General features: G+C 52.9%; 1 protein-coding gene across 1 annotated transcript; it reads right to left on the reverse strand.

Moving 5' to 3' along the window:
• Nucleotides 1-1,374: 1,374 nt before the first annotated feature.
• On the reverse strand, nucleotides 1,375-23,367 carry LOC144944418 (FYN-binding protein 1-like). Its single transcript, XM_078872558.1, has 19 exons — nucleotides 22,525-23,367; nucleotides 21,621-21,783; nucleotides 13,823-13,892; nucleotides 13,445-13,572; nucleotides 12,544-12,596; nucleotides 12,079-12,119; nucleotides 11,746-11,836; nucleotides 10,956-11,118; nucleotides 10,662-10,743; nucleotides 10,474-10,487; nucleotides 10,143-10,191; nucleotides 9,641-9,727; nucleotides 8,912-8,937; nucleotides 8,567-8,615; nucleotides 5,876-5,954; nucleotides 4,104-4,260; nucleotides 3,461-3,503; nucleotides 2,547-2,578; nucleotides 1,375-2,234 (listed from the first exon to the last, which is right to left on the reverse strand). The coding sequence occupies exons 1-19, from the start codon at nucleotides 23,275-23,277 to the stop codon at nucleotides 2,227-2,229; spliced, it is 2,088 nt and encodes a 695-aa protein (XP_078728684.1). The 5' UTR covers nucleotides 23,278-23,367; the 3' UTR covers nucleotides 1,375-2,226.
• Nucleotides 23,368-27,698: the final 4,331 nt, after the last annotated feature.

The following is a 27,698-nucleotide window of genomic DNA, read 5'->3' on the forward strand; positions in this document are numbered from 1 at the left end:
TAAATGACCCCGTCCATCGTCCATTTGATGCGGTGAAGTTGTCCTGTCCCCTTAGCAGAAAAACACCCCCAAAGCATAATGTTTCCACCTCCATGTTTGACGGTGGGGATGGTGTTCTTGGGGTCATAGGCAGCATTCCTCCTCCTCCAAACATGGCGAGTTGAGTTCATGCCAAAGAACTCCATTTTTGTCTCATCTGACCACAACACTTTCACCCAGTTGTCCTCCGAATCATTCAGATGTTCATTGGCAAACTTCAGACGGGCATGTATATGTGCTTTCTTGAGCAGGGGGACCTTGCAGGCGCTGCAGGATTTCAGTCCTTCACGGCGTAGTGTGTTACCAACTGTTTTCTTGGTGACTATGGTCCCAGCTGCCTTGAGATCATTGACAAGATCCTCCCGTGTAGTTCTGGGCTGATTCCTCACCGTTCTCATGATCATTGCAATTCCACGAGGTGAGATCTTGCATGGAGCCCCAGGCCGAGGGAGATTGACAGTTCTTTTGTGTTTCTTCCATTTGCGAATAATCACACCAACTGTTGTCACCTTCTCACCAAGCTGCTTGGCGATGGTCTTGTAGCCCATTCCAGCCTTGTGTAGATCTACAATCTTGTCCCTGACATCCTTGGAGAGCTCTTTGGTCTTGGCCATTGTGGAGAGTTTGGAATCTGATTGATTGCTTCTGTGAACAGGTGTCTTTTATACAGGTAACAAGCTGAGATTAGGAGCACTCCCTTTAAGAGTGTGCTCCTAATCTCAGCTCGTTACCTGTATAAAAGACACCTGGGAGCCAGAAATATTTCTGATTGAGAGGGGGTCAAATACTTATTTCCCTCATTAAAATGTAAATCAATTTATAACATTTTTGACATAGGTTTTTCTGGATTTTTTGTTGTTATTCTGTCTCTCACTGTTCAAATAAACCTACCATTAAAATTATAGACTGATCATTTCTTTGTTAGTGGGCAAACGTACAAAATCATCAGGGAATCAAATACTTTTTTCCCGCACTGTAAATGAGTAGATGGATGGGTGAGTGTGTAGCAGGTTTCATCCCCTTCCACAGATCACAACCAGAAATATTTATAACCAATTTCCATAATCTTAAACCCTAACCCTCTAACCCAACCCATCCCTAACCTTAAGTGCTAACTCTAAAACGCTCCAACCTTAACACTAAACACAACACCTTACCCATAACCACAAACCACTAAACTTCAACCACTAAACCTCAAACTTAACCATACACTCTAACGCAAACTCATGAAACCGAAATTAAGAGTACATAGTCCAACCTTATAATAAAAATGAAACAATATTACGCGGCTTAAAGACACTGACGCAATTATTAGTAAAGAATTTACTACAGAGTTCACAGTAAATTCCATAAAACATTTGGATAAATTAGATTGTCAAAGTTAGTTTCACAGCGATGTCACATTCATAATCGTCAGAAAGGCGAGAAGTGTTAATGAATGGCTGGGTTCACATGGAGGGGTCATCCTTGGTTCTGGGACATCTCCAAGAGCTGGGTGAATGCACCCTGCCCGTCTCTCCCACACAACGAGGCAATGCCGAGAGAAGATGGATTTCAATTGTTACACATTACCCACTATGACGCACGGATCAAAAACATGGACACTGGTATAGAAAATGGAACAAAAACTGAAGAGTGCACAGACGTATGGAGAGGTGTGCCTCCTCAGAATTACACTGAGAAAAAGGAGAGAGGAACACGTGGATTAGAGAAAACGCCAAAGGTTAGAGACATCACGTCAACTGTTATGAGAAGCAAATGGGCTTGGGCAGGATTCGTCACAGCCGGAAGGGAAGATGTTCTGTGGTCGAGGCGGGTAAAGAAATGCAGCCAAAGGAGGAACACCTATCTTGGAGATGGAGCATTTTAAATTGACATGTATACTAGGAGCTAGATGGGTCGTTGCATTACCAGGCAGTGGCAAATGGCACTGGATTGGGGAGCCCTTCATCCAGCAGTGGACTGACAATGCCTGATGATATGTTTTGTGTGTCCGCACCTAGCCTCGTACAAGCATCGGAGTGTGTATATAGTATGTATGTCATGTATAGTAGCTTCTCGGTTTGATTGAGTCGACCGAGAAGTTGCCCAGTCCCACACATCAGTCAGAGAGCAGTGGTGAGGATCCAGTGACGCGATCATTAGAGAAGCTGTCCATGATGGACCTCGATGACATCAAAGCAAAGATCAAGGATCTGCAAAGGAAACGCCATCAAAAAGTGAGAGTGAGGGTGGAGGTGATATTGGTATTGGTGATGATGATGGTCTATGTATGTTGACCTTTTTTGCACTGTATGTAGCCAACCGTGCAAATCGGTGGTCATGATGGCGATTATGGTGATGACGATGGTGGTGTTAGTGGTGGTGAATGTGATAGTTATGGTGGTGATGATGCTGATAATGATGGTGGTGTTGGTTATGGTGGTAGTAGTGATGGAGGTGGTAATAGTAATGGTGGTTGATGGTAGTGATGGTTTTATTGATGATGATCATGATGATAATTTTACCTTCATCCAAATTGTCGTAGATGTCAGAGTCCCTGCAATAAAAACAGGAAGGCCAGTTTTTACGTGTCCATAACGCCCAATCCCACAGAGAGTTTCCTTGTCTGACTCCCCTTCAATCCCAGTGAGAGTGTCTCCTCGTATCAAGTGAAACTGAGCAGCCTCGGAGGTTGTGTTTGTTTGTGATTGTTGTGGTCGTATTCACATTGGTTGTAGTTATTGTATCCATGGTTGTAGTTATTGTATCCAGTGGCGGCTCCTGCAAAATCTCTCAGGGGGGGCAAATGTCTGGATGATTTATAAGGATAAGGTCCACCCATGCAAAGGATAAATTAACAGCTTAAGCATGTAAAGGCAACTTCACTTATTTAATATTAATGAAAAATAAAGTGACTCTTAGAATACATCTTGTTTGTTTCTATACTCACTATCAATACAATCCACTCAAGTCTCTTTTATTAAAGATTCCACTAGGTGGCGACAAATAATATTGTTGGATGAAACGTGCTTACGTATGATGACGTAAGCACGTTAGTGCGAGCCCTCCCGGAAGCCATAGAGAATGCATTGCAGCGCCCCCCATTCGAAAAAAAACATCTTTGAATGTAAGTCTATGGGAACACTCGGGGCGATTTTCAGCCGGAGTGAAATCGCCCAAAAAGAGGCGGTACTCCACAGAACGTGACATGACGCTGATTGGACTATATCCAGAGGCACAGTGACGGCTAGCATGACTCTGTGGTTGAATGACATTGGTGGTGCGTCGCCCAATCGCCCTAATGAAAAAACCGCCCCTGATTGTATCGATGGTGGTTGTGATAGTGCTTTTGGTTGTTGCTGCGCTTATGTCTGGCCATTGTGGATGTGCTGCTTGTAGCGATTGTGGTTGCTTTGGTTGTGATTGTTGTGCTTCTCACTCTTGGTCCGGTTGAGATAAGTGCTCTCTGGGAATATACCCATCTGAAGACACAGAAACACAGGGTCAACGTTGAGGTACTGCCTCTGATTGATTGCTTGTGACTACTTGTAGTTGCGCATGATTTATCGTGGCTGCATGCACTTAAACGTGATTTGTGTCACACTTCATCCCTCATTTCCGCACTTCGGGAAACTCCGCTGTGGTTCAACCGCAACTGCCAAACAGCAGCCTTTTCTGAAGATTTTTGCCTGTGCTGAATAAATGCTGCCAAATTAATTCAATCCCAGAAGGCCATGCGGCTGACGAGGTGTATAAAGAACGCCCCTTGTTTTTAACATGCGGAGCGACGGACATGGAAAGCGGACTCAGCCCTGTCTGCACATCGGTCTTGGTGCGTATATTCTCCACAGCGACGCTACTTAGGGCCACTTTGACTCTCTCAGTGACAGAGAGTTGGTGTCACTGTCTCTTCCTTTGCCGAATACAAATCACTCGCATCGACCGCAAGTGTGCCCTCAAGCAAGCAACACTTGTGTTGTTGTTCAAGTGTTGGTCGTGGTTACGTGTGGTTACTCGCGATTCTTTGTGATTGCTTGTGGTGGCGTGCGTTTGTTCGTGGTTGCGTGTGATTACATGCTCACATTTTCCCAGGCGGTTGCGGCACAGTGCCCGCATCTCATCCGTGTTTTGTACGAGGTCAAAGGTGTCGCCCTTTGACCCCGAGAGGTCAAGGCGCCCCAAGGGTCGGAAGTCACGGAGCAGCGAGACCACAGAGAGTGTGGGGAGGTCACCAGAAAGCTGCAACCACCACAACAACTATTATAATCACCACACCATCCACTATAACCACAACAATCACTGTAATCACCAGCATCACAACAATTACTATAACTACCACCACAACAAACGCCGATCACCACTAAGTGGTGGGTCCTGATGTCACCATGGCGCTTGTGCCACGCCAGGTGCACTCCAAGGCCACGTGAAGTGTAAAAGGCTCGCTGACAGGTCACGGGTCAGACCCAGTTGCTACGGGTTGACTGAGATGTCTGACAGATGTACCACCTGTGCCCCCTACTTTTCAAACATGCTGCACTGCACTCCAATCATTGTTGTGAGTGTCACTCCTCTGCCCTCCACTGTAGCTGGAGGGGCGACTGCCTCCGATTTCCCAGAAGCGTCCGTCACACCCCTCCTCCATAGAGGCCAATCTTGTCACCGTTTGGTTACCTGTCTTCGGCAAGTCCGCTCAGCTCCACATCCTCTCAGTCCATCTCTTCTCCAGCCCATGCCATGCCTGTTCAGCCCCTCTATCTGGCCAAACACAAGTTGCTTGAGCATGTGGTGGCTCGGCATGTGGGCTACATGATCCAGCCAGTGCAACCTCACCTGCCGGAGCTCAATGACGGGAATTTGTTCAGATCTTTCAAGAATTTGTGAGCTCCTCACACTGCAGCCTGGTTAAACCCAAGATGGATCATGTGCAGGCCACCCTCCGTTTCTCACTGCCGCAGCTGTTCCATTAGAGGTTTCTACGTTGTGCAAGCAGAGCGAAGGGAGGGCATAACTGTCCGAGAAGACCTGGAGCTTCGTGTGGAGTGACATACTTGGTAAATTCCACACAGCGTTACACAGCTGATGAAAGATAATGCTGCTCTGCTGATTCAGAGTGACACCTCTGTTGCCAAAGTGGAGTTGGTCATAAACACACTGCCCAGGTAATGAAAAAATTATCCACTCTTCGCAACTGCCCCATCACTCATTGGGAGTTGAGGGGATGGAGTATTGGATGTCACAAAATACCCAAGCAGGTACTTCGTTTTGGTGCGACTGATGGTAAGGCCCCACCTTTTAGTGGAACACTCCAGGTTCAGCAGCAGAACCTCCAACTCCTTCTCAGAGTGGCAGTAATTACCAGATGATCAGCATACAAAACATGGTATGCTGATGAACATGGTATGCCCAGGTGGGGCCATCCCTTGATCCCACCCGGGCATCGATCAGCCTCCCATTGTGTCTCTTCCAGATGGAAATTCGACTAGTACAGCCATGGGAAGTTTCTCGAACTACGTGGTCGAAGATGTTTCATAATGTGGGAGCCAGAGTAGATCTATGTCGCGCCCCAAGGTGAACAAGGAATGGCTCTGACTCCTGGCCATGCGGCTTTTAATAACTCGCAACCACATCTGGTATGCGGGGATGGTCGTGGTGAGGATGGTGGTGATGGTGGTAAGGAATTATTTTAAGAACTTACGAATAGTTTCATGCTCTTTAAATGGAATTTTTTTAATGTTATGCTTTCTAAAATATTGTTTGCTGTATGATTTTGTGTGTTTGATATAATTGTGCCTGGGATGGCAGATTTATGCCAGAAAGATACCAATAAAAAAAATGAATTGTACTTGACTATCACCTTAAACTTTTTCCGGGCCTCCCTCTCTTCCCGCTCTCTTATTTTTCTCATCTTCTCTTCTGCCTTCTTGTCTTCCTTCCTGCAGCACCAGCAACGTCATCGCATCTCATTATCTCACAGTGGTGACACTCGCACCTCGCAGCAAGAACAGCCTGGGTTCGATTCCCAACTCAGGTGTCTGTATGTGTGGCCTGTCCTGCAGTGTGTGTGGCAGTGGGGAGCGGTGGTGCAGCAATTAGCGCGCTGCACTATGAACCCGGCGACACGAATTCGATACCCACCTCACGGCAAACACCAGCGGCGATAATCTGAACCGCTCCTCGGCCTGCCCTAGGTCGACAAAGGTGGCCAGATATGGTGCTGGTCACCCCCCCCCCCCTCGTGTGCCGTGCCAGCCTTCATCGGTGCTACTTGCGAACGGCACTTGCCCCAACAGTCTGTTAAGAGACTACATGGGGGATCTTTGTCTTTGTTATGAATTCTAGATTTGAAGTTTTCGTGACTGCAAAGATCCATACTCTTTGGTTCTTTCGGTAAAGTCACGTCGGTAAAAATAAAAATAAGAAATAAAAATAAAAGTTAATTAAATCACGACGTTTCGATTGCAACACAAGCAATCATCATCAGGTGTGAAAATCACAGCTAGAAAGTTTTTACTAAAGTGGGAGAAATGCCGGGGCTAAGGAGTTTAAATAAGTGTGGACGTCAGGCACTGGGACGTGAGACTGTGTGGGGGGGGGAGTGGGCGGGGCTAGAAGCGAGAGGTTGAGGGAGAGAAGCGCGGCGGGGAGAAATGGGCGGGGCTAAAAGCGAGAGGTTGAGAAGCGCGGGGGGGGGGGGAAGTGGGCGGGGCTAGAAGCGAGAGGTTGAGGGAGAGAAGCGCGGGGGGGGGGGAAAGTGGGCGGGGCTAGAAGCGAGAGGTTGAGGGAGAAAAGCGCGGGGGGGGAAATGGGCGGGGCTAGAAGTGAGAGGTTGAGGGAGAGAAGCGCGGGGGGGGGGAAGTGGGCGGGGCTAGAAGCGAGAGGTTGAGGGAGAGAAGCGCGGGGGGGGGGGAAGTGGGCGGGGCTAGAAGCGAGAGGTTGAGGGAGAGAAGCGCGGGGGGGGAAATGGGCGGCGCTAGAAGTGAGAGGTTGAGGGAGAGAAGCGCGGGGGGGAAGTGGGCGGGGCTAGAAGTGAGAGGTTGAGGGAGAGAAGCGCGGGGGGGGGAAGTGGGCGGGGCTAGAAGCGAGAAGTTGAGGGAGAGAAGCGCGGGGGTGGGGAAATGGGCGGGGCTAGAAGCGAGAGGTTGAGGGAGAGAAGCGCGGGGGGGGGGAAGTGGGCGGGGCTAGAAGCGAGAGGTTGAGGGAGAGAAGCGCGGGGGGGGAAATGGGCGGGGCTAGAAGTGAGATGTTGAGGGAGAGAAGCGCGGGGGGGGGAAGTGGGCGGGGCTAGAAGCGAGAGGTTGAGAAGCGCGGGGGGGGGAAGTGGGCGGGGCTAAAAGTGAGATGTTGAGGGAGAGAAGCGCGGGGGGGGGAAGTGGGCGGGGCTAGAAGCGAGAGGTTGAGGGAGAGAAGCGCGGGGGGGGGGAAAGTGGGCGGGGCTAGAAGTGAGAGGTTGAGGGAGAGAAGCGCGGGGGGGAAGTGGGCGGGGCTAGAAGTGAGAGGTTAAGGGAGAGAAGCGCGGGGGGGGGGAAGTGAGCGGGGCTAGAAGCGAGAGGTTAAGGGAGAGAAGCGCGGGGGGGAAGTGGGCGGGGCTAGAAGCGAGAGGTCGAGGGAGAGAAGCGCGGGGGGGGGGGGAAGTGGGCGGGGCTAGAAGTGAGAGGTTGAGGGAGAGAAGCGGGGGGGGGGAAGTGGGCGGGGCTAGAAGTGAGAGGTTAAGGGAGAGAAGCGCGGGGGGGGGGAAGTGAGCGGGGCTAGAAGCGAGAGGTTAAGGGAGAGAAGCGCGGGGGGGAAGTGGGCGGGGCTAGAAGCGAGAGGTCGAGGGAGAGAAGCGCGGGGGGGGGGGGAAGTGGGCGGGGCTAGAAGCGAGAGGTTGAGGGAGAGAAGCGGGGGGGGGGCGACGCAGCGACGACTGCAGTTACAGTCGATGTTGGCACCCAAAGCAAAATGTCAGCGCTGCTAAACGCTGGGGATGCAATTGACTCGGTAAATAGCAGAGGTGGGACAAAGTCATTGTTATGCAAGTCCAAGTCGAGTCGCAAGTCATCAAATTCATGACTCGAGTCTGACTCGAGTCCAAGTCACATGACTCGAGTCCACATCTCATAGGTGGGACAAAGTCATTGTTATGCAAGTCCAAGTCGAGTCGCAAGTCATCAAATTCATGACTCGAGTCTGACTCGAGTCCAAGTCACATGACTCGAGTCCACACCTCTGGTAAATAGACTAGTACCTGTTAAATAAGATGGGACAACTATGCGCAGTTAAATATTTTTTTACCTGGTTAATAACATCTTTCCAATGATTGCTCAATGTGTACCCATCTTCACGGTTGAAGGTACGTCTGTGTTTGTATATCTGGATGGCTTCATGAACAAACCTTTGATGGTAGCCAAACGGTTTGCAGAGCACCTTGGTCTCGGAAAAAAACAATATCATGAGAGCCCACAGCGTTGTAACAATGATCAGCAACGGCGAAAGAAATAGCTTTGCCGTGTTTCAGGGCAAGGACAACTAAACACAAGAAGCAGTAATGAGTAATGAGTGGCATCACCTGACTGAGAGACGCAAATCCTGAGACTCCACGTCATCATACACCTCATCTACATGGAGACACGCGGAGACACAGCCAGCACAACGTGAACCTCGTCCACTATGATACATGGAGACACACGGAGATACACGGGGACACAAAGATTCATGGAGACACGAAGAAAAACAGAAACACGGGGATATGGAGAAATTAAAGCATGGAATCTAATCTTGATAATCACAGAGACAAAGAGAGATTAGGATCATAGACACATACACAGAGAGACACTTTGAGACAAAGACACATCGAGACACGGAGACAGAGGGACCTGGAGACACGGGGACAAGGAGACCCAGAGACACTCACCGTCTCCTGGAGGGACGTCTTGATCTCTGCGAGGAGACGAAACACAAAGACACATTGAGGCACAGGAACACAGGGAGGCAAGTGGACACATAAAGAAATGGAGACAGAAACACATGGAGACACAGGGACATATTGAGACACAAGACAAGACAAAGATCCCCCATATAGCCTGAACAGAGTTTTGGGGCAAGTGTTGCTAGCGAGCACCTGTGAAGGCCAACACGGCACACGAGGGAGTGGGTGGCCAGCACCACGTCCAGACATCTTTGTCTCCCCACACACCGCACCAGGTACTCATTGAAGCTGAGTCAACCTAGGGGAGGCCCAGGACCAGTTTAGATAATCGGAGAATTGAACCCGTGTCGCCAGGTTTGTAGCTATCACTCCCAATATTGGAACACAGCTACAGACTGGGACACACTGAGACATCCAGAAGCACATTGAGACACAGGGACACACAGGGACACATTGAGTGGTATGCGAGTGGTGTGTTAGTGGAGAGTGGTGTGTGTGTGGTGATTGATTGATTAGTTAGCAGTAAGTGGTGAGTGAGCAGTGATTCAACAGTGAGCAATGTGTGAGTGGTGAACGAGTCGTGTGCGAGTGGTGAGTGAGTGGCATGTTAGTGGTGATTGGGTGGTGGGTGGTGTGGTGAGTTAGTGATGAGTGGTGAGTCAGTGGTGAGCAGTGAGTGGGTGGGTGGAGAAGGAGTGGGTGAGTGAGTCTCACTCCTCTTCCTGTTTCTTTACGCTTCTCTTCTTATCACGTCTCAGGTTGATGCCTTTGAAGATTTTCCAGGTCTTCCCCTTTCCACCACTCACAATCACAACCACCACCAGCAATGCTACCACAACTACCACAACTGCCTTCACTCAAAATCACCAACACAACAACCACCACCACTACTACCACGACTATTACCACAACAACCAGTCCATTTATCCGTGTCCCCATGTCCCCGTGTCCCCATGTCCCCATATCCACATTTCTCTGCATTGCCGCTCGTCTGCATGACTCCCGTGATGCTGTGTCTCCATGTGTCCTAATGTCGCCACAGCCCCGTGTCCTTTTGTCCCCTTGTCTGCATTTATCTGCATATCCGCGTCCCCATGTCAGTATGTTTTCTTTGTGTCCGTGTCCACATAACCCCGTGTCCCCACGTACGCCTGTTTCTTTATCACCATGTCTGCATGTACCCGTATCTTAGTGTCTCCGTGTCTTCATGTCTCACCTGCTGCCTGATTCTGTCTCGTCATCGTCGGGGGATGGAAACTGATCACCTATATCGTAATCATCAACAACATCATCATCAGACACCATTAAGTCATCAACACCAACAGCAGCATCAGCATCAATGCAACTGGCCTCCCGGTTACAACTCTGGGACCCATTTTCCAATTACAGGGTCTCATGTCTCGCATTTGATGTATAATTGGTGTTTGAACATCTTAACACCTGTATTCATGCCAAAAAGTGTGAAGCCTTTTTATCATTCAATGTCTCCCTGTGTCTCCCCGTGACTCTTAATGCCTCCATGTCTTCCCGTGTCTCACTTTGCTTACCGGAAGCATTTGCTCTGAAAAACAAAAACAAAAAACATTCAGTGATCATGGCGATGGTGGTGATGATGGTAATGATGGTGTTGGTTATGATGGTGGTGGAGGTCGTAATGATGGTGATAATGATGGTATAGTGATGGTGGTTGTGGTGGTGGTAGTGATGGTGGTGGTGATGATGATGTTCGTCTCACTTCGTCTCCTCTGCCACGTCATCATAGATATCTTGGCTTGAGTCCATCTCAAGATCCAGCAGAGAAGTCTCCACCAGCCCCACTACAACCACCACCACCAGTAGTACAACCATTACCACCACAACCACCACATCCACCAGGCCCACTTTAACCACCATCACAACTAGACAAGTGAGTGTTGCTTATGAGTGGTGAATAAGTGGGAAATTATGTGTTTGTGTGTGCGTGTTTCCTTGGCAGTGGTGAGAGTGGGTGGCTGTGCGAGTGGGTGGCTATGGGTGCTGAACGCCTCACCGCTCCCCATCTCGTTCCTCACCACCCACGTGCCCTCGGGGGTGCCCGTGAGCAGCAGCACGGCGACGCGCTCGCCCTGGCGCACGCCCAGGTCGAGGCGGCCGGACGGGGCGGAGCCGCGGCTCGCCACGGCCACGTGCAGCGCCGGCGTGTCGATGCCAACCTGCAGCCGCAGCCACAGCAGCCACAGCAACATAAAGTGTCAAGTTGATGTTGGGTAACCCGGTGAGAACTCAATAGGCCAAGATAGACGAGTCTCATTGGAAAAGAGACTTGGGTTACCAAGACGACAAAAACTAAACAAATGAAGAGTCACAACAATGAGGCAAATTGAAATCAAGACAAAAATAACTGCCCGTTGAAATAGAATTAATTTAATGTGAAAAAAATTGTCTCATAAATTACTTTTAAAAAGCATTCACTGCAAAAATACTCAACATAACCTTCGTCATTCTCATGAGGCTGCTGTTGATGATGATACGTGATTCTATATCTTCATCATCAGCATCATAATCATCGCTATCAGCATCAACATCACGTAGATTATAATCATGATGATGAGGCAGCTGCTGATGATCATGCTGCTGACGAGGCTGCTGCTGATGATGACACTGACGATGATGAGACACCATCATCAGTGCCATTATCAATGAGGCATCATCAACATGAACATCAACAGTCTCATCATCAGCAAGAGCAGCAGATTATTTAGAATCATGACCATCATCATAAACATCAACTACCACCATCATGCTGATGCTGCTGCTGCTGATAATTCTGTTAGTCTCACCTTGTATTTCTTCTTCATCTCCGTGTCTCTCCGTTCCCTCTCCTTGGCCTCCTTCTTCTCTCTCTCCGTGCGTTCACGCACCGTCTCCTCACTCAGCACACACACAACTTTACTCATCACCCGGCTATATGCACACCCGTACACTCGCACACTCACCCGTGAACTCACTCTTGTACACAAATTGGTACTATTTTACAGACCCCAGAGGGGAGGGATGATGGGCGTGGTGCTGGCCACCCATCCCCTCGTGTTCTTTGTTAGCCATCACGTGTCCCTGCTCATAGCACTTGCTTCAACAGTCGACTGAAAACTACACTGGGGATCTTTGCGTACCTTTTCTCCTCTAAGTCTTCATAAAAGTCTTCATACACGTCCTGCGGGAGAGAGAGGACACAAGGCGAGTCCGAGTGAGAGTACGCGCACACACGTACGTGCACATACGTGTATGTGAGAGTTGTTTTGTATATGCATACGTGTGTGCACATGAGTTTATATGTACACGCATGTGCGATTCAACTGCCGCCCCGGGAGATGGAAACGGCAACCTCTGGATCGCAAGTCCAGTTCAGATGCCCACCACCACCACCGCCACCGCTGTGGTAGCAGTGGTGGTGATGGCTGCCTTCTTGTCTCCACTAAATTCCAAACTCACCATGTTTGCTGCGAGAGACAGTTGTGCAGCTAACCGGTTTGGTCATCGCAGTTACCGGCAACACAACAAACACTGGTGTCATTAACCCAGTGAGGGTGCGCGAGAGCGAGGGTGTAGGGAAGGGGGCGCAGAGCCCCCTGTGTTACCTGCTGCTGCTCCTCGACTTCGGCGGCCGGGGCTTTGCCTCTGGTGGAACTGGCTGCAAGTGTGGGGGGTATGGGGAGACACAGGGAGACACGGCGAGACAGAGAGACACGAGGATAAGGGGAGACATGGCGTGATAGGGACCCAACGAGACACGGGGAGATACGGGGACATGCGGGGAATCACAGGGAAACACCATTAATTAGCAGAGAGGAAACCCAGATGACATCAGGTGGGATATGTCTGACCAGCTCAGGGAAGCTCAGCAGGTGTGAGCCTGGAGAATCTCAGATGGGCAACCACCATGTATAACAGGTACTATAGGCTGCTACTGTTACTGCGGAACTACGTGTGGAATAGTGGCGCAGCAGTTAGCGTGATGCGCTACAAACCCAGCGACCCCAGTTTGATTCCTGCTCACGACTCAGCCTCAAAATGAGTACCTGGTGTGGTGTGTAAACATCGCCACTGGGGAGACAAAGGCAGCCAGGCATGGTGCTGGCCACCCACCTCTTCGAGTTCCGTGCCGGCTTTCATAGGTGCTCACGAAAGCACTTGCCCCAACAGACTGTTAAAGGCTATATGGGGAGCTTTGTATTTGTATGTGCAAGTGGGGAGCAGTGGTGCAGTCGTTAGCACGCTGCGCTACAAACTCAGAGACCCGAGTTCAATTTCCCCCCACGTCCAACATCAGAGGCAATATTTTGCTTGATTCAGTAACTGGTGCGATGTGTACGCATCACCACTGGGGAGACAAAGGCGGCAGGGGTGGTTCCGGCCACACCACCCCCTCGTGTGGCATGCCAGCTTTCATAGGTGCTCACTAACAGCACTTGACCCAAGAGTCAATTCAGCCAATACGGGGGATCTTTGTCTTTATGCACACGCATGCCCCCCACGTACCAGGCACCTCCGGTCTCGGTGTGGGCAGAGGGGGTGCGGTGCCCCTGCCGGGCAGAGCTGGCCCCATCATCCAGGTTGGGGGGCCAGGCAGCTCCACGTCATCATAGTTCTCCTCCACCAGTTGCGCCCTGAGCACACAAAACACACACACACACAAAGGTCCCCGTATAGCCTCAAAAGACTGTTGGGGAGTGTCACACTGAGACCCACAGATGCACATAGAGACCCATAGAGTCCCACATATTCTAACCCTAATCTGTCGTGACTCAAACACTCCATTGCCCTGACTGGCGAGATAAAGCATACTCTACCCTCACGTCGTCGAGCGACCCTCACCCCGCAGTGGATTGACAAATGGGCTGTGTGTACGGTACTCACGTTGGGACCGTTGCCTTGGTTATGAGTGTCATGGTGGCCGGGAGAGAAGGGGGAGTGGCTCCCATTGCTCCTAGCAATGAGGGGGGGGGGGTGTTACCCACAATGCTGTGCTGGAGAAAGAACGGCCATTTTGCATGCTTAACATAAGCAGCATTATCCATACAATTCATCAGCAGCAATATGAATAGTAGTAGCAGCAGCATCTCCACCATCAGCAGCAGAATCAACAGCAGCAGCATAAGAATCATCAAAATCACCAGCATCATCAGCATTGATAATTATCATGAGCACCATCATCATTAGCAGAAGCAGCAGTACCACCACCATTACCACCATCACCACCCCCATCACCACCCCCATCACCACCACCATAAACCACAACAACAACAAATAAGGGAGGGCATAACTGGCCAAGAATACCCAAAGCTTTGTGTGGAGTCATAGGCCAGGTAGCTTCCACACAGCGTCACGAAGCAGGTCATTAACGATTGTGAGTAGAGGGTCAGGGACCCCAAAAGCATGAATAATAACCCAGAGCCCTAGTCTATTGATTGTATCAGACTTTGACCAGGTAAATAAGGCAGAGAAGTCCTGTTTAAATTCTCTACACCTCTGCTGTAGTAGACGGATGGAGAATATGGCATCCATGTGTAGTGTAGTAACTCGGCGGGAGACGACTTCACGGGTAACACACTCTTTATTTTATCAAACTTGGTTACAGGTGACTAACACCTACTGAGCTACTCGGATGACCAACATCCACTTAGCTACTCGGCGACTAACGCCACTGAGCTACTCGGATGACCAACATCCACTTAGCTACTCGGCGACTAACGCCACTGAGCTACTCGGCTTCACTAGGTCTTCAGCTCCGTCTTCGGGTCTTCAACTGGGTAACTCTCCCCGAGTGCTCTCGCGCGTCCCCCTTTATACCCCACCTGCCGACGTCGCTGCGAGCACCCACTCACTCGACCAATCGCCGGGCGCCACGCCGCGCCGCACCGTCATCTGTCACTCCCGGCGCGCGCGTCCACACCACGCCCACAACGCGTGCCCAACCCCGCACCCCGCGCCGCCCCGTGATCTATCACTGTCACAGTCGGCGCACGTCAATACCACCACTACATCACCCCCTACCACATAGCTCGCAGCCGACCCGGCTGCTATAAAAATATACAAACCGCCCTGTGTGCCCCGTAACACAACACCACAACAAGAACAACAACTAACGTAACAACACAACACGACGCGAACACTACCATCAGCAACCATCAACCAATGCCACCGCGACAATAGAACAATATATACAAACCGGCGAGTGACAATAGCAATGTGTATGCAGAAAGGAAAATAAATAGACAAAATTTTTTTTTTTTTTTCCACGACTCGTGCGGTGTCCCCCTCTTTCCGAGCGTCCCTACAACGGGACAATACCCCGGCAGAGGGGAACACCGGGCGAGCTCGGTATAGAGAAAAAAACGTCTTCATGAAAATTGTCGAGCCCTAGCCCGAGTCCGCCTTGCCGGTCCGTCGTACGGCACCAGACGCGGTTGAACGTCCGGTGGTGCCGGCGGTTCAGAAAGACATCGGCCAGGCACCGAGGACCCGTGCGTGCCGCAGGGTTCAGGCTCCCGACGGTCAGCAGCCGTCAAGCCCGAGGCACCTGGGGGTGGGTCAGGTGGAAACACGTGAGGAGCAGCCTGCGACACCTCCCTCCCCGAGTCGACGGTCACATCACACGCCCGGTCGTTACGGCACAGAACGGGGTCACACGGTGCCGCATAGGGCTTCAGTCGGGAGGGGTGCACATACCAACGGCGTTTCCCCCATTTTATCTGTATACTCTGGGGTCGTGCAACCCGCACAATTTCCACCGGTCCCCTCCAAGGTCTCAACAACTTGGGGGACGTAGCCAACGGTGCATGTGGACAATGCAGCCAGGCCTTATCGCCTGGTTTCCAATCATGCGTATGCACCCTCCGCTCATGCAATTTCTCGTTTGCAATTTGCCGCGACCGCGAATTCAACCTTGCCGCCTCCCGCGCTTCAGTCAATTTGGCGATATTAAATTTGATGTGGTCTGCCAATTTAGATTTTGCACGTGGCTGGGAAATCCCCAGTTGGACGTCCATGGCCGGATCGGCCTCCCGCCCATACATAAGAAAAAATGGGGAAAACCCCGTCGCCGCATGAGGGGCCATTCGATAGGCCGCGAGTACCCCCGGCACCTGTAAGTCCCAATCATCCTGATCGTCGCAGACCTGTTGGCACAACATAGACGTAATCGTCCTGTTCAGACGCTCAACCATCCCGTCAGTCTGCGGGTGGTAGGGGGAAGTACGCACTTTCTTTGTACCCAACAGGTCGCACACCTCGCGCAACAAAACGCTCGAAAAATTCTGCCCTTGATCCGTCAGCAAGCGTTCGGGGGCGCCCTTGTCCAACACATAACCCTGGACAAAGGCGTCCGCCACCGCCGCAGCCGACTGGTTGGCGAGCGGCCATGCCATAGGCCATCGGGTGAAATATTCCACGCCAACCAGCAGGAACCTATTTCCCCTTGGTGTAACCGGAAAGGGCCCCAAGATGTCCAACGCCACCAATTCGTTTATACGCGAAACCTGAATGGATTGCAGCGGTGGATTAGCTGCAAATGGTGGCGGTTTCCTTTTGGCGCACCCTACGCATCCCTTAAGAATATTCGCCACGTCGTTACCCATCCCCGGCCAATAATAGTCTCGCTGGATTAGGGCGAGCGTTTTGTGAAAACCCAGATGCATGAGCCGTTCATGAGCTGCCAGAACAACCCTACCCCGCATAGCAACAGGCACAACGAGCACGTGACGCCGGGACATGTTGTCCCACCTCATCAAAAGGCCCTGTCTGCACACCCAGGAACCGACCCGCGCCTCCCCTTCTTCGGGAGCGCCAACTTTCCGACGCAGCGTAAGTAGGGAGCTGTCGGACATCTGGAGGCGGCCCCACTCAATGAGGGGCAACGACAACAGCAAATCCCTCCCCGTGGGGGCGTCCTCTCCCGGGGTGTCAGTGGCGGCGAGCGCAACTCCCGGGGTGCCGGCAACCGGGGGTTTGCACCGCGCTGATCCTAACAAACATGTGCAGTCCGTGCACGGCGGCAACCGCGACAAGGCGTCCGCGTTTGAGTGCCGCAACCCCTTGCGGTAAATCGTCGTGAATTGGTAGTCTTGAAGGACCTCCAACCATCGGGACAATTGGCCCGATGGCTGTGCCACGCGCATAGCGTATTGTAGAGCCGCATGGTCCGTCCGGACCGTAAAATGACGGCCGTAAAGATATGGCCTGAATTGCTGTGTAAAAAACACAATGGCTAACAATTCACGACGAGTTACGCAATAGCGTTGTTCTGCGGGGGAAAGAACCCTACTACCGTAGGCGACCACCCGTTCAACCCCCCCGACCACCTGTGAGAGCACCCCCCCGATACCCGTATTGCTGGCGTCCGTGTCAAGCAAAAACGGTTGTGTGAAATCGGGGTAATACAAGGGGGGAGCCTGCACCAAAGCGTCACGGAGGGAGCAGAACGCAGCCTCCTCTTCCGCCCCCCAGCGAAACCTCACCCCCTTAGCCGTCAAAGCGTGCAGGGGCTTGGCTATGGTGGCAAATTGCTTGACAAAACGACGGTAATAGGAAGCAAAACCAATGAAACTACGAACCTCCGCGACCGAGGTTGGCGTTGACCATGAGCTGACACAATGCGTCTTAGCAGGGTCCGTCGAGATCCCTGAACGACTCACGATATGGCCCAAATACCTGACCGATTCCCGAAGCAGAAAACATTTAGCCGGTTTAAATTTAAGCTTAGCGGAACGCATCCTGAGGAACACCGCTCTCAGCCGCTGGAGGTGCTCCTCGAAAGTCCGACTAAAGACGATAATATCGTCAAGATAAATCAAACTGGTATCCCATTGGAGCCCCGACAAAACCAATTCCATGAGTCTCTGGAACGTGGCGGGAGCGGAATGTAAGCCCATGGGCAAACGGTTGAATTCAAATAGGCCCCCAGGTGTTCGGAAAGCAGTTTTAGGTTTAGACTCGTTATCGAGTGGCAATTGCCAAAATCCAGAAAGCAGATCGAGTGTGGAAAAAAACTGCGCTCCCGCCAAGGCATCCAGCGACTCATCCATCCTGGGGAGCGGATACGCATCCGCCATCGAGATTTTGTTTAAGCGGCGGAAATCGACACAAAACCGCAAGGACCCGTCCTGTTTCTTTACTAGGACAATAGGAGCACCCCACGGACTAGAAGAGGGCGAAATGATATCTGCCGCCAACATATCATTAACCGCCGATTGCACATGTTCCTTCTCGGCCGGGCTGAGCCGGAAGGGATTCTGACGAATAGGGGCCGCGTCCCCTGTAGCTATGTGGTGGCGCAACAGGTCAGTGCAGCCGATATCGTACTTATGTTTGCTGAACACGTCAGCAAACTCGATGAGCAAACCCCTCAATGCTCCCAATTGCACCCCGGACAAGTTATCTGAACCCGCACACAGCGAGTCCAACCACTCAGTCCCCTCATCACTCAGAGGATGCGACTCGACAGTGAAATCTGCTTGAGCCACGAGCCGTTCCTCAACGGGTAGCGGCGCGGCGTGAGCCAGCACCATTCCCTGCGCAATTACGGCCGGCCGCGACCCCGTATTCAGGACCATTACGAACGGCTCACTGTCCCCTCTCACCATGGTTTGAGCAACCGCTAAGTCGAGGCCCTTACTGGCTCTGTTTGACGGCCCCAACAGCACCCCCTGTGCCTCCGCACCCACCTCGAGTGGCTTCCTGAACCGAAGGGGTACTAACATTTGCGATCCCGGGGGCACCCGTACAGTGTGAGTCGCCAGCGCCTGCACCGTCGCACAAACCGTGCGCACTTTGGTAGGGCTCGACAAGAAGGCAACCCGCCGACCTGACGGAAGCTCTATGCAGGCCTGATCTATAAGAATTTTGATGGGCATTTTTGACAAAAAGTCCGTACCTAGCAAACAGGGAACGGCCAGCGATGATGATACAAAAATAGGGCCCGCTAATTTAATGTCACCAATGCAAATAGTCGCCCGAATCTGGCCGATGATCCCCAGGGATCCCCCATTCGCCGCATAAAATGGCACGTCTACCGGCAGAAGGGGTCTACTTTGGACGGGAAGAATGTTATAAATAAGGTCCGAGATGATGGTGGCCGACGCACCCGTGTCAACAAGCACCCGGACCTCAACCCCGTCAATGAACCCCGTTACCACGGACGACCCGGCCGACGCAGCCACGATCCTGTGAGCCAATTCGGACCACTCGACTGCTTGCGGGCCGCGTACGGACCCCCCTCGCCGAATTGAACCCCCGGCACCCAGCCGCGAACCCCCCACCGCGAAGCGGCGACCCGAATGTGCCGTGTTTGTGGACCAAACGTGTGAGGTGCCGCGACTTGCCGGGTTTTGTTGGGATGACTTGTGGCCCTGGTCGTCGTCCCGACGTGGTCCAGCGGCGCGCGGACGCGGGGCCCGGCACCCGGCTGCAACGTGACCCCGAAGGCCGCAGTTGTAGCAGACGACGGACGTCGTAGGTTTCGGTTGCTCCAGCTTGCGGGGCGAACGTGCGGGCGAACGACCTCCCGTTCTCCACTCCCCCGGACACGATGCAGCGAAGCCCCGCTCCTGCACCGCAGCTGGCTGAGGTTCGGCGATCGTGGCGGCCAGTGCCGCATTCCCCGGCCATTTGCAGACGACCCCCGGCCTGCGTTTGAGGACCTCGTACGCGTGAATGCTCGTGGCGATCGCCAGGGAGCAGATCTCCATCTCGTCTGCCACGTTGATGGGGACCCCCAACTCGTGGGCCAACACCAGCAGCTGCTCCGTCACCATGGCGTCCTTCCCCTCCTTATCCATGCGGGGAAAAGCCGCGTCCGCCAAGGCGAGTAGTGCCGTGCGGTAGGCTAGCGTCGTTTCCCCATCCACCTTCCGCCGATCGTAGAACTGGTGGCGACACGTGGAGGGCGGCCCGAACACCTTCGCCATCAGGTGTAGTGCGGCCTGGAGCGTAGAGCGGGACGACCTTGCAGCAGATGTGAAGGCTGCAAGCGCGTCGTCGTCAAGCATCGCTGGCAACGCACGCAGGGCAGTGGTGTCGGACCACCCCGACATCTCCTGATGAGCGAGGAACCTTCGTTTGAAGGCTCCCCAGTCGCCCCCATCCGCCTTGAACGCCGACAGCGCGGGCAATCTTTGCTGGAGGACCCGATCGTCGTCGACGTCGGAGAGATTTTCCCGCGCTCCGCTGGAGTTGTGTAATATGTCGGCTCGGTTGTCAGGCGCAAAATGGAGGGCTCCGGCGCGCGCTGATGACGTGGACTGCGCTGCGCGGAGGTGTCCGGCCACGTGGCGTCCGTCTTTCCCGCCAATCAATGGCGGCCCCTCAAAAACGGCGGGAACTTCCAGACTTTCGGCGCGAAGCGCCGTTTGGCGGGATCCCGCCAGCCTCGCTCCTTCCTCCAACCCCGCAGCCGTTTTCCCGCCCGCTGGAACGGAAATCTCGGCCAAGACCGCAACGGCGGCGAGCAGCAACTCCGCCAACCGGGAGTGCGCGTCCTGGAGGCTGGTGTCGGAGGCAAGCGGAGCGTCGGCCATCACCGCGAAGTGCTGCATCGGCGGCAACTCCTCGTCCTCTACTACCGAGGTCGGTGTCCCCGGTACGCCGTCGTCATCCCGACCTCGCTCGTGGGTACGGGTAGTCTTCCTTGTGTCCATACTTCTTGAAGACAGGTTCACTTCTGACGCCAGTTGTAGTGTAGTAACTCGGCGGGAGACGACTTCACGGGTAACACACTCTTTATTTTATCAAACTTGGTTACAGGTGACTAACACCTACTGAGCTACTCGGATGACCAACATCCACTTAGCTACTCGGCGACTAACGCCACTGAGCTACTCGGATGACCAACATCCACTTAGCTACTCGGCGACTAACGCCACTGAGCTACTCGGCTTCACTAGGTCTTCAGCTCCGTCTTCGGGTCTTCAACTGGGTAACTCTCCCCGAGTGCTCTCGCGCGTCCCCCTTTATACCCCACCTGCCGACGTCGCTGCGAGCACCCACTCACTCGACCAATCGCCGGGCGCCACGCCGCGCCGCACCGTCATCTGTCACTCCCGGCGCGCGCGTCCACACCACGCCCACAACGCGTGCCCAACCCCGCACCCCGCGCCGCCCCGTGATCTATCACTGTCACAGTCGGCGCACGTCAATACCACCACTACACATGCAGGAACGCCCCAGCCTGAAACCATATTGGGGCTTTGCAAGCCTCTCCTTAGCTTGCCTGGGCCACAAGGGCATCATTCCAATCCTGCAGAATCCGTCCTGTGTCCAGACAATTGTAATGATGTCAAACAGAGCAGCCTGGAGACCAATACGACCCTCCCTCAGCAGTTTGCTTGGGAGATCATCTCTGCCCGACGCTTATCCTGAATCGCCTTTTTGCACTTGTTCAACAGATGGCACCTCAGACTGCCACTCACAGGGGGTCGCTACTTCTTCAAATATTTGAGGCATAGCAGCTCCAACAGGGTCAACCCCACCTTGCCCCATGATATTATCTGAACTGAGGAGTTTTTCTTCCCCCAATACCTCACATCACCACCATCGGCACCACCACCACCACTATCATCAACACCACTATCATTACCACCACCACTATCAACACCACTATCATCATCCACAACAACATTTCCACTACCCTCACCATCACCACCTCCACCGCTGTTCTTACCTCGCGTGGCCACTTGAGCCCGGAATCGGCTCAGCTCCACACTTGGAGGTCGCGCCGGTTTCTTTGGCGCCTGGCCAAGCAGTAACGGCTTTGGCAGCATCTTGCGAGGGGGTGCAGGCCCCCTCAAGAATCCCGCGGGACCTCCATTGGCCTCCTGTGTGAGCTGAGCAGGGGAGAAGGTGTCAGCGGTGGATCTTTTTCCGGGTCCTCCGGTTTTTCCCTCAACATTTAGAATTATGCGCCTAGATGGTTTGGCTGATATACATTTCCACATGATAAGCCACTTCATTGAGCTATAATTTGTGGCCAAGTCGCTCATATTGGCGCATTCCCTGTCCCAAACTCATTAAAATGCAAATCAATTTATAACATTTTTGACATGAGTTTTTCTGCATTTTTTGTTGTTCTGTCTCTCACTGTTCAAATAAACCTACCATTAAAATTATAGACTGATCATTTCTTTGTCAGTGGGCAAACGTACAAAATCTGCAGGGGATCAAATACTTTTTTCCCTCACTGTAACTAGTTTTGCACAGCACTCAAAATCAATTGAGTGTCCTTGTTGGAACGCGTGTTCTGCCACTGCAAACAGTTTTATTTGTATTTAATATTCCTTTGGTGTTATTTTAGTCTCGTGCTGATCATTCATCCTGTCTGACCCACATAGCATTTTCCACAAGAGCAATTAATCCGGTATTGGCAAGTTCTGTTTACGTGACAAACCTTACTTATTGGCTGTGTCGGTTGGTGGCGGGTTTAACGACACATTTATATTTACGCGATCTCACCGAAAAAAAACCCCTCTATTGTTGATATTGGTTGCAAAAGCCTACATGTTAAACGCGCTACCTAAATGTACAAGGAATGCTGATGATATATACCGCTGATGATGTTAATCTCTCACCGTTCCTCCCGAGGTCCCTGCTCCTCCCCTCTTCCACCTCTTCTCCCCTCCCTCCTCCTCCTCCTTCCCGGCGGTCCTCCCTCCACTCTTCACACTCGCGATTTGAGCCCTCAGCTTTGCTGCCAGTGGAGACACTGCCGGCGGAGCCCCGCCCACTCCCAGCATAGTCCCGCCCACCCCCGATGTTGCCCCGCTCACCGCGCTGCCAAACCTGCCGACACCCACCCCAACGCTGGCCCCTCCCACTGCGGGCCTAGCTCCGCCCGTATCATCCGAGGCCACGCCCACCCGGTTGCCGCCAAACTTGGCTCCACCCCCTCCAAATTTGACCCCGCCCCCGACGCCGTCGCCGCTGCTGCAGGCGGAGGCCGCGTTGTCGCCCTCTTTGGCCCCACCTACTCCATCCGTAGCCCCGCCTGTCATAATTTTAGCTCCGCCTACTCCTTCAAATTTGGCCCCGCCCCTTCCTCCAAATGAGCCACCTCCATCTGCCTCATTAGAGGCACCGCTCCCCCCGGGTTTGGCTCTGCCTGCAACGTCCATTGGCACGCCCACTCCAAACTTCGCTCCACCAACACCCCAAACTTTGGCCACGCTCACTCCTCCGAATTTGGCCACGCCCCTTCCCATGCCTCCTGCCCCATCCGAGGGGCCGCTCACTTCGTACGGCGTCTCCCCCACACCTGATTTGGCCCCTCCCACGCCTTCAGTGGCCCTTCCCACTTCTGGCTTAGCTCCGCCCATACCCCACATTTTGGCTCCGCCCACCGCTTCAGAGGCCCCGCCTACTCCAAACTTTGCTCCGCCTCTTCCGAACTTGGCCCCGCTGACAACTTCTGAGCCCCCTCCCCCATCTGTAGCCCCGCCCACCTCGAATGAAGCCCCGCCCACCCCTCCAAACCTGGCCCCGCCCCTTCCGGTGAAGCCAACCCCCACACCACCCCCTCGTGCAGAAGCCCCGCCCCTTCCAGGGAAGAAGGGGGAGGAACCGGAGAGTTTGGGTCCCGCGGAGAGGAGAGGCTGGGGCACGGAGGTGGCCCCGCCCCCCGCCTCCTCATTGTTGAAGCACGCCATGAGCTTCTTGATGTCAGGGGCCGCCTGAGAAACACGCACACCACACACACCATGAACACCCCACACACGCCATGGACACCACATGCCCCACGCATGCCACGCACACACCACACGCGTCATGCACGAGGTGCGTTGCACGCTTACTGGTATAATCGGCTGTCAGTTCCCAGTCACCGGTAATCGTTTCCAGTATAATGTCAGAAACGAATACACCGATGGGCACTACGCATGGACGTACAACCCGCATGGTAGCCCAAGTCACCGCTGGTTACATTTCTCCCCGGTTCTCCGTTAAAAGGTACAGGTGTGTCCCTGTAACGGCCTTGTGTGATGCCGCAGCCGCGAAGCCGCTCTGCGGGCGGCCCACCTACGACCCCCTTCACCAACCCGCCACACAAACACTCGCACACCCCCACATACAGCCTCGCGGGGAAGTCGCCTGACCCACAGGTTTTCACCCAGGAGCCCCCCCCCCCCTCGTAGGGGGGGACATTCTCCACGGTTTTCCCTGAGGCCAGGGAATTGACTGAGGCTTTCCCCAGGCTGAATTACACTGCGGCGCCGTGGATCAACGTGGAAGCACAGGATCACGACGAGGCTACGCAGCCACCGCGGATAGAAAACACACACGACACACACGGATCAGCGGGCAGAGAGGGGGCGGAGCCACGTACGGCGAGAAAACGGGTCGCCCCTTTAATGTAGAAGGCAAAATGTGGACGTCGCTGAGATCAACGGTCCGAGTAGAACTAGAGTACAGGTGAGCGATCTGATTGGCGGAAAAGCCCAGCGATCTCATTGGCCAGCGGGTCGGCGCCAAGTTATCTTTGATGTAGGTGACAATAAAAGGGCCGTAGAAAGGGCAAGAGGCTCTCTTCTGCTCAAGTGGAGATCGGGGTAGTCACCTAGCCGGCCACTGGAACGTCCGTGAGACGTGTCTCAGCGCAGCCAGGCCCCAGGAGGACTCTGTGCAACCTCACCCGTCCGCGGCTCCCCACACATCCGAGGAGAACCATGAGTAAGAGAGAGAGTTGGGATTTAGCTTAAAAGCCAAAAGGAGTTTAAGTCCTAACAGACTAGGTAAACCGGGTTCAGACCATCGGGAGATAGGTTAGTCCTGCCTTGCTGATTCCCACTGATTCGGTGAGAGTGACTCGCAGACGCGCCGAGAATAAATCGTTAGTAATTGATCACAGCCTCGTGTGAATTCTACGAGTGTGAGGGAAGTGCATGGTGGTGTGTGTGCGCTCGCCGTAACGTGTATGGCTCGGCGCACAGCGTCCCGGTGGAAGAAACGCTGTGCCCGCAGGACTCCGCGAGTGCGCGTCTCGTCCTGTGGCCCCTGACCTCCGCGCTGCGTGTGTGTGCATAGGCGTGAACGACGGGATAATGCGCGGATCTGACCCTCTATTCGGTCATCATTACGCTTGCGCTTCGTTAACTGTTTAGCGTGTGCCCACGGTGAGCGACGGCAGACTCGCACGGGTACACGTGTAATTATTCATACGGCTTTGGTTTAGTGTGTGCCCACGGGGGGTGTTGAAAGTGCGTGGTGGTGCGTGTGTGTGCTCGCCGTCACGTGAGGTCGGTGCTTCCGCGGGTGCACGCTTCGTTCTGTGGCTGCGGACACCCGTGCTGCGTGCGGGCTCACACCCACCGCGATCACCCGCCCCCACGGCCCTTTAAACGAGCGCTATCAACCGCCCATGGCGGCCGCGCGTGTACGAGCGACGTCACTGCCCTCCGACCTCTGACCCCCCATTCAGCGCGTGTGATTGGTGTGCGGGGTAGTGAGAGCGGAGACATCGCGTTTGAGTGGCGGTGCGTACACGTGCGAGGGCCGTGGTGTGCCAAGGGAGTCTCCTACTAATGTTTGAGGGGATGCACGTGGAGAGTGGGGGTGAATGGCCCGAGGTGGCCCAGGGTCAGCCAGGGGGGAAACGGCAGCAGCGAGGGAAGGAGAGGAGGAGAAAGGGGGAGAGGAATCGGGGGCCAACAGCCCTGACACTTGCTCACGTCACAGCTGGCGGAAGGTCACCCACTCGGCGGAGCTAAAACTATTCCACACCTACCAGACGACTTGGAAGAGGTAGGCATACCCACATTTTACCCCACCACATGCGACCTGCCGATCGACGTGATGTTTCTGTCGTGACCAACCAGTCGATCGTACGGGGCATGTGTTTACTGCGAGGAAGAGCGGGGCAATGGCAGTGGGTCGCCAGGTGGAGCGAGGAGGAGGACTTTGCTGGGCTGCGGGGGGGGGGGGTGCTGCTGCACGTGGTCGCCTGTAAACCAGCACTGTAGCGGCAGCAGCGAGGGTTGGTGGATTGCAAAACGTTATTCCTGTCGGCGTCGAGGAGGGACCATACCTTGGCTCTGCTAAGAGGAGGCAGTACAGGAGACCCTTGAATATCTTGGGGGTTACGTTCTTGGAAAGTGACGCGAAAGCCAAAACCGTGATATTCAATACTTAAGAAGCCTTACCTAAATAATGTGGTTCGGTACACGACTATACAAATTAAAATAAGAACTGTATTAAATCTTCTTCTTCTTATATATAAAAGTCTCCGCGCGTTCGCGCTTGCGGGGGATTTGGCTCTCGGACGGTGGGGTTTAAGACCGAAATAATTTGCCAGCCGGCATGCCCTAAGCCCCATGGTGGGAATAGGCTATTCCGTTTTCCCATCCGTAAACTTTAAAGTAGTTGAATTAACACATTTGTGCCGTTTCTATTATTCATTATTTACTTATTGCACGACATCGACCATACCAACTGACGACAATTGCGTGGGGGGGACGGACCCTACCAAGTGCTGCGAGTTCACTCGAGCTCACGGGGGACATTTTCTTTTACGCGTTTTACAGCCAACACATACACACATAACGCTGCGGACATTTCTTCACAGTGTCATGTCCTCTTCGCCCCCCCCCCCCCCAACACGATGCGTCCAGTTTATACTACAGACTCCGTAGATAATATTTTACTGCTTACATACCATTATTTTTGCACGGGCAGGGGATGCTGGGGAGGGGGGGTAGCGGCCCAGCCCCTAGCCTGGCAACGTGCCAACTCCGCGGCCTCGCCAATGTAGGCCAGGACGGGGGCTACGCATGGCACAAGGCCTCAACACGCCTATGATAAGTACAAATTTCCTTGCTTCTTACGCTAACAACTCAAGCCCATTGTTTACTATTGTTAAACACATTAGTTGACAAACATTACAATAATAATGTTTGTGTGCAGATAGCAACTCAGGTTCATTGTTTACCATCATAAAACAAATTGACATGTTACAATAATTATGTTTGTGTACACAAAACTCTTTTTGGATTTTTGGGTTGCTCAATTTCCCCTTTTTTGCTGCGCTTTTATGACGCTGCCACGGTCTACTGCCAGTCTGTGATTTCTGCTTATTTCTTCAATGCATTTCTATTGTTTCCATCGCTTGCGTCACGCTATTTACTCATACGTAGTACTGCGATACTGATAGCTGTACCATCATCGGGGATTGCTGTGTCCGTCGATGTGTGTGTGCGAGTCCATGTGTGTGTCTTTGAGTCCATATGTGTGTGTGAGTCCATGTGTGTGTCTTTGAGTCCATATGTGTGTGTGTGAGTCCATGTGTGTGTCTTTGAGTCCATGTGTGTGTGTGTGCGTGTAGAGCCATGCGTGTCTTTAACTCCATGTGGGTGTCTTTTTCGAACGGACGTCAAAGTGTTTATGTGTGTGTGTTATCCCATGTGTGTGTGTCAGTCGATTTGTGTGCGTGTACCTCGATGTGTATGTCAGTCCATATGTGTGTGTGTTAGTCCACATGTGTGTGTAAGTCTATACATGTGTGTGTCACTCGATGTGTGTGTGTAAGTCAATGCGTCTGTGTGTGAGTCCATATGTGTGTTAATCCATGTCTGTGTATCTAAAGTAGATATCTGTGTGTCACAGTCCATATGTGTATGCGTGTGTAGGGCTATGTGTGTGTCAGTCTATGTATGTGTAAGTTCATGTGTGTGTTTCTTAGTCCATATGTGTGTGTGAGTACATATGTGTGTTTACGTCAATGTGTGTTTTAGTCCACGTATTGCTGTGTGCGAGTCGG

Source organism: Lampetra fluviatilis, chromosome 34, assembly GCF_964198595.1.
Source record: "Lampetra fluviatilis chromosome 34, kcLamFluv1.1, whole genome shotgun sequence".
In the NCBI taxonomy this organism is placed as follows: Eukaryota; Metazoa; Chordata; class Hyperoartia; order Petromyzontiformes; family Petromyzontidae; genus Lampetra; species Lampetra fluviatilis.

What these genes read in the sequence shown, in the direction of transcription:
- LOC144944418 (XM_078872558.1), bottom strand. Translation starts at nt 23,277, where the DNA reads ATGTGGGGTATGGGCGGAGCTAAGCCAGAAGTGGGAAGGGCCACTGAA. An exon ending in GAGACAGAATCAGGCAGCAG is followed by an intron (nt 9,728 to 10,142) that starts GTGAGACATGAA and finishes TGTGATTGTGAG; the next exon opens with TGGTGGAAAGGGGAAGACCT. An exon ending in AGACGTCCCTCCAGGAGACG is followed by an intron (nt 8,616 to 8,911) that starts GTGAGTGTCTCT and finishes GTCTCCATGTAG; the next exon opens with ATGAGGTGTATGATGACGTG.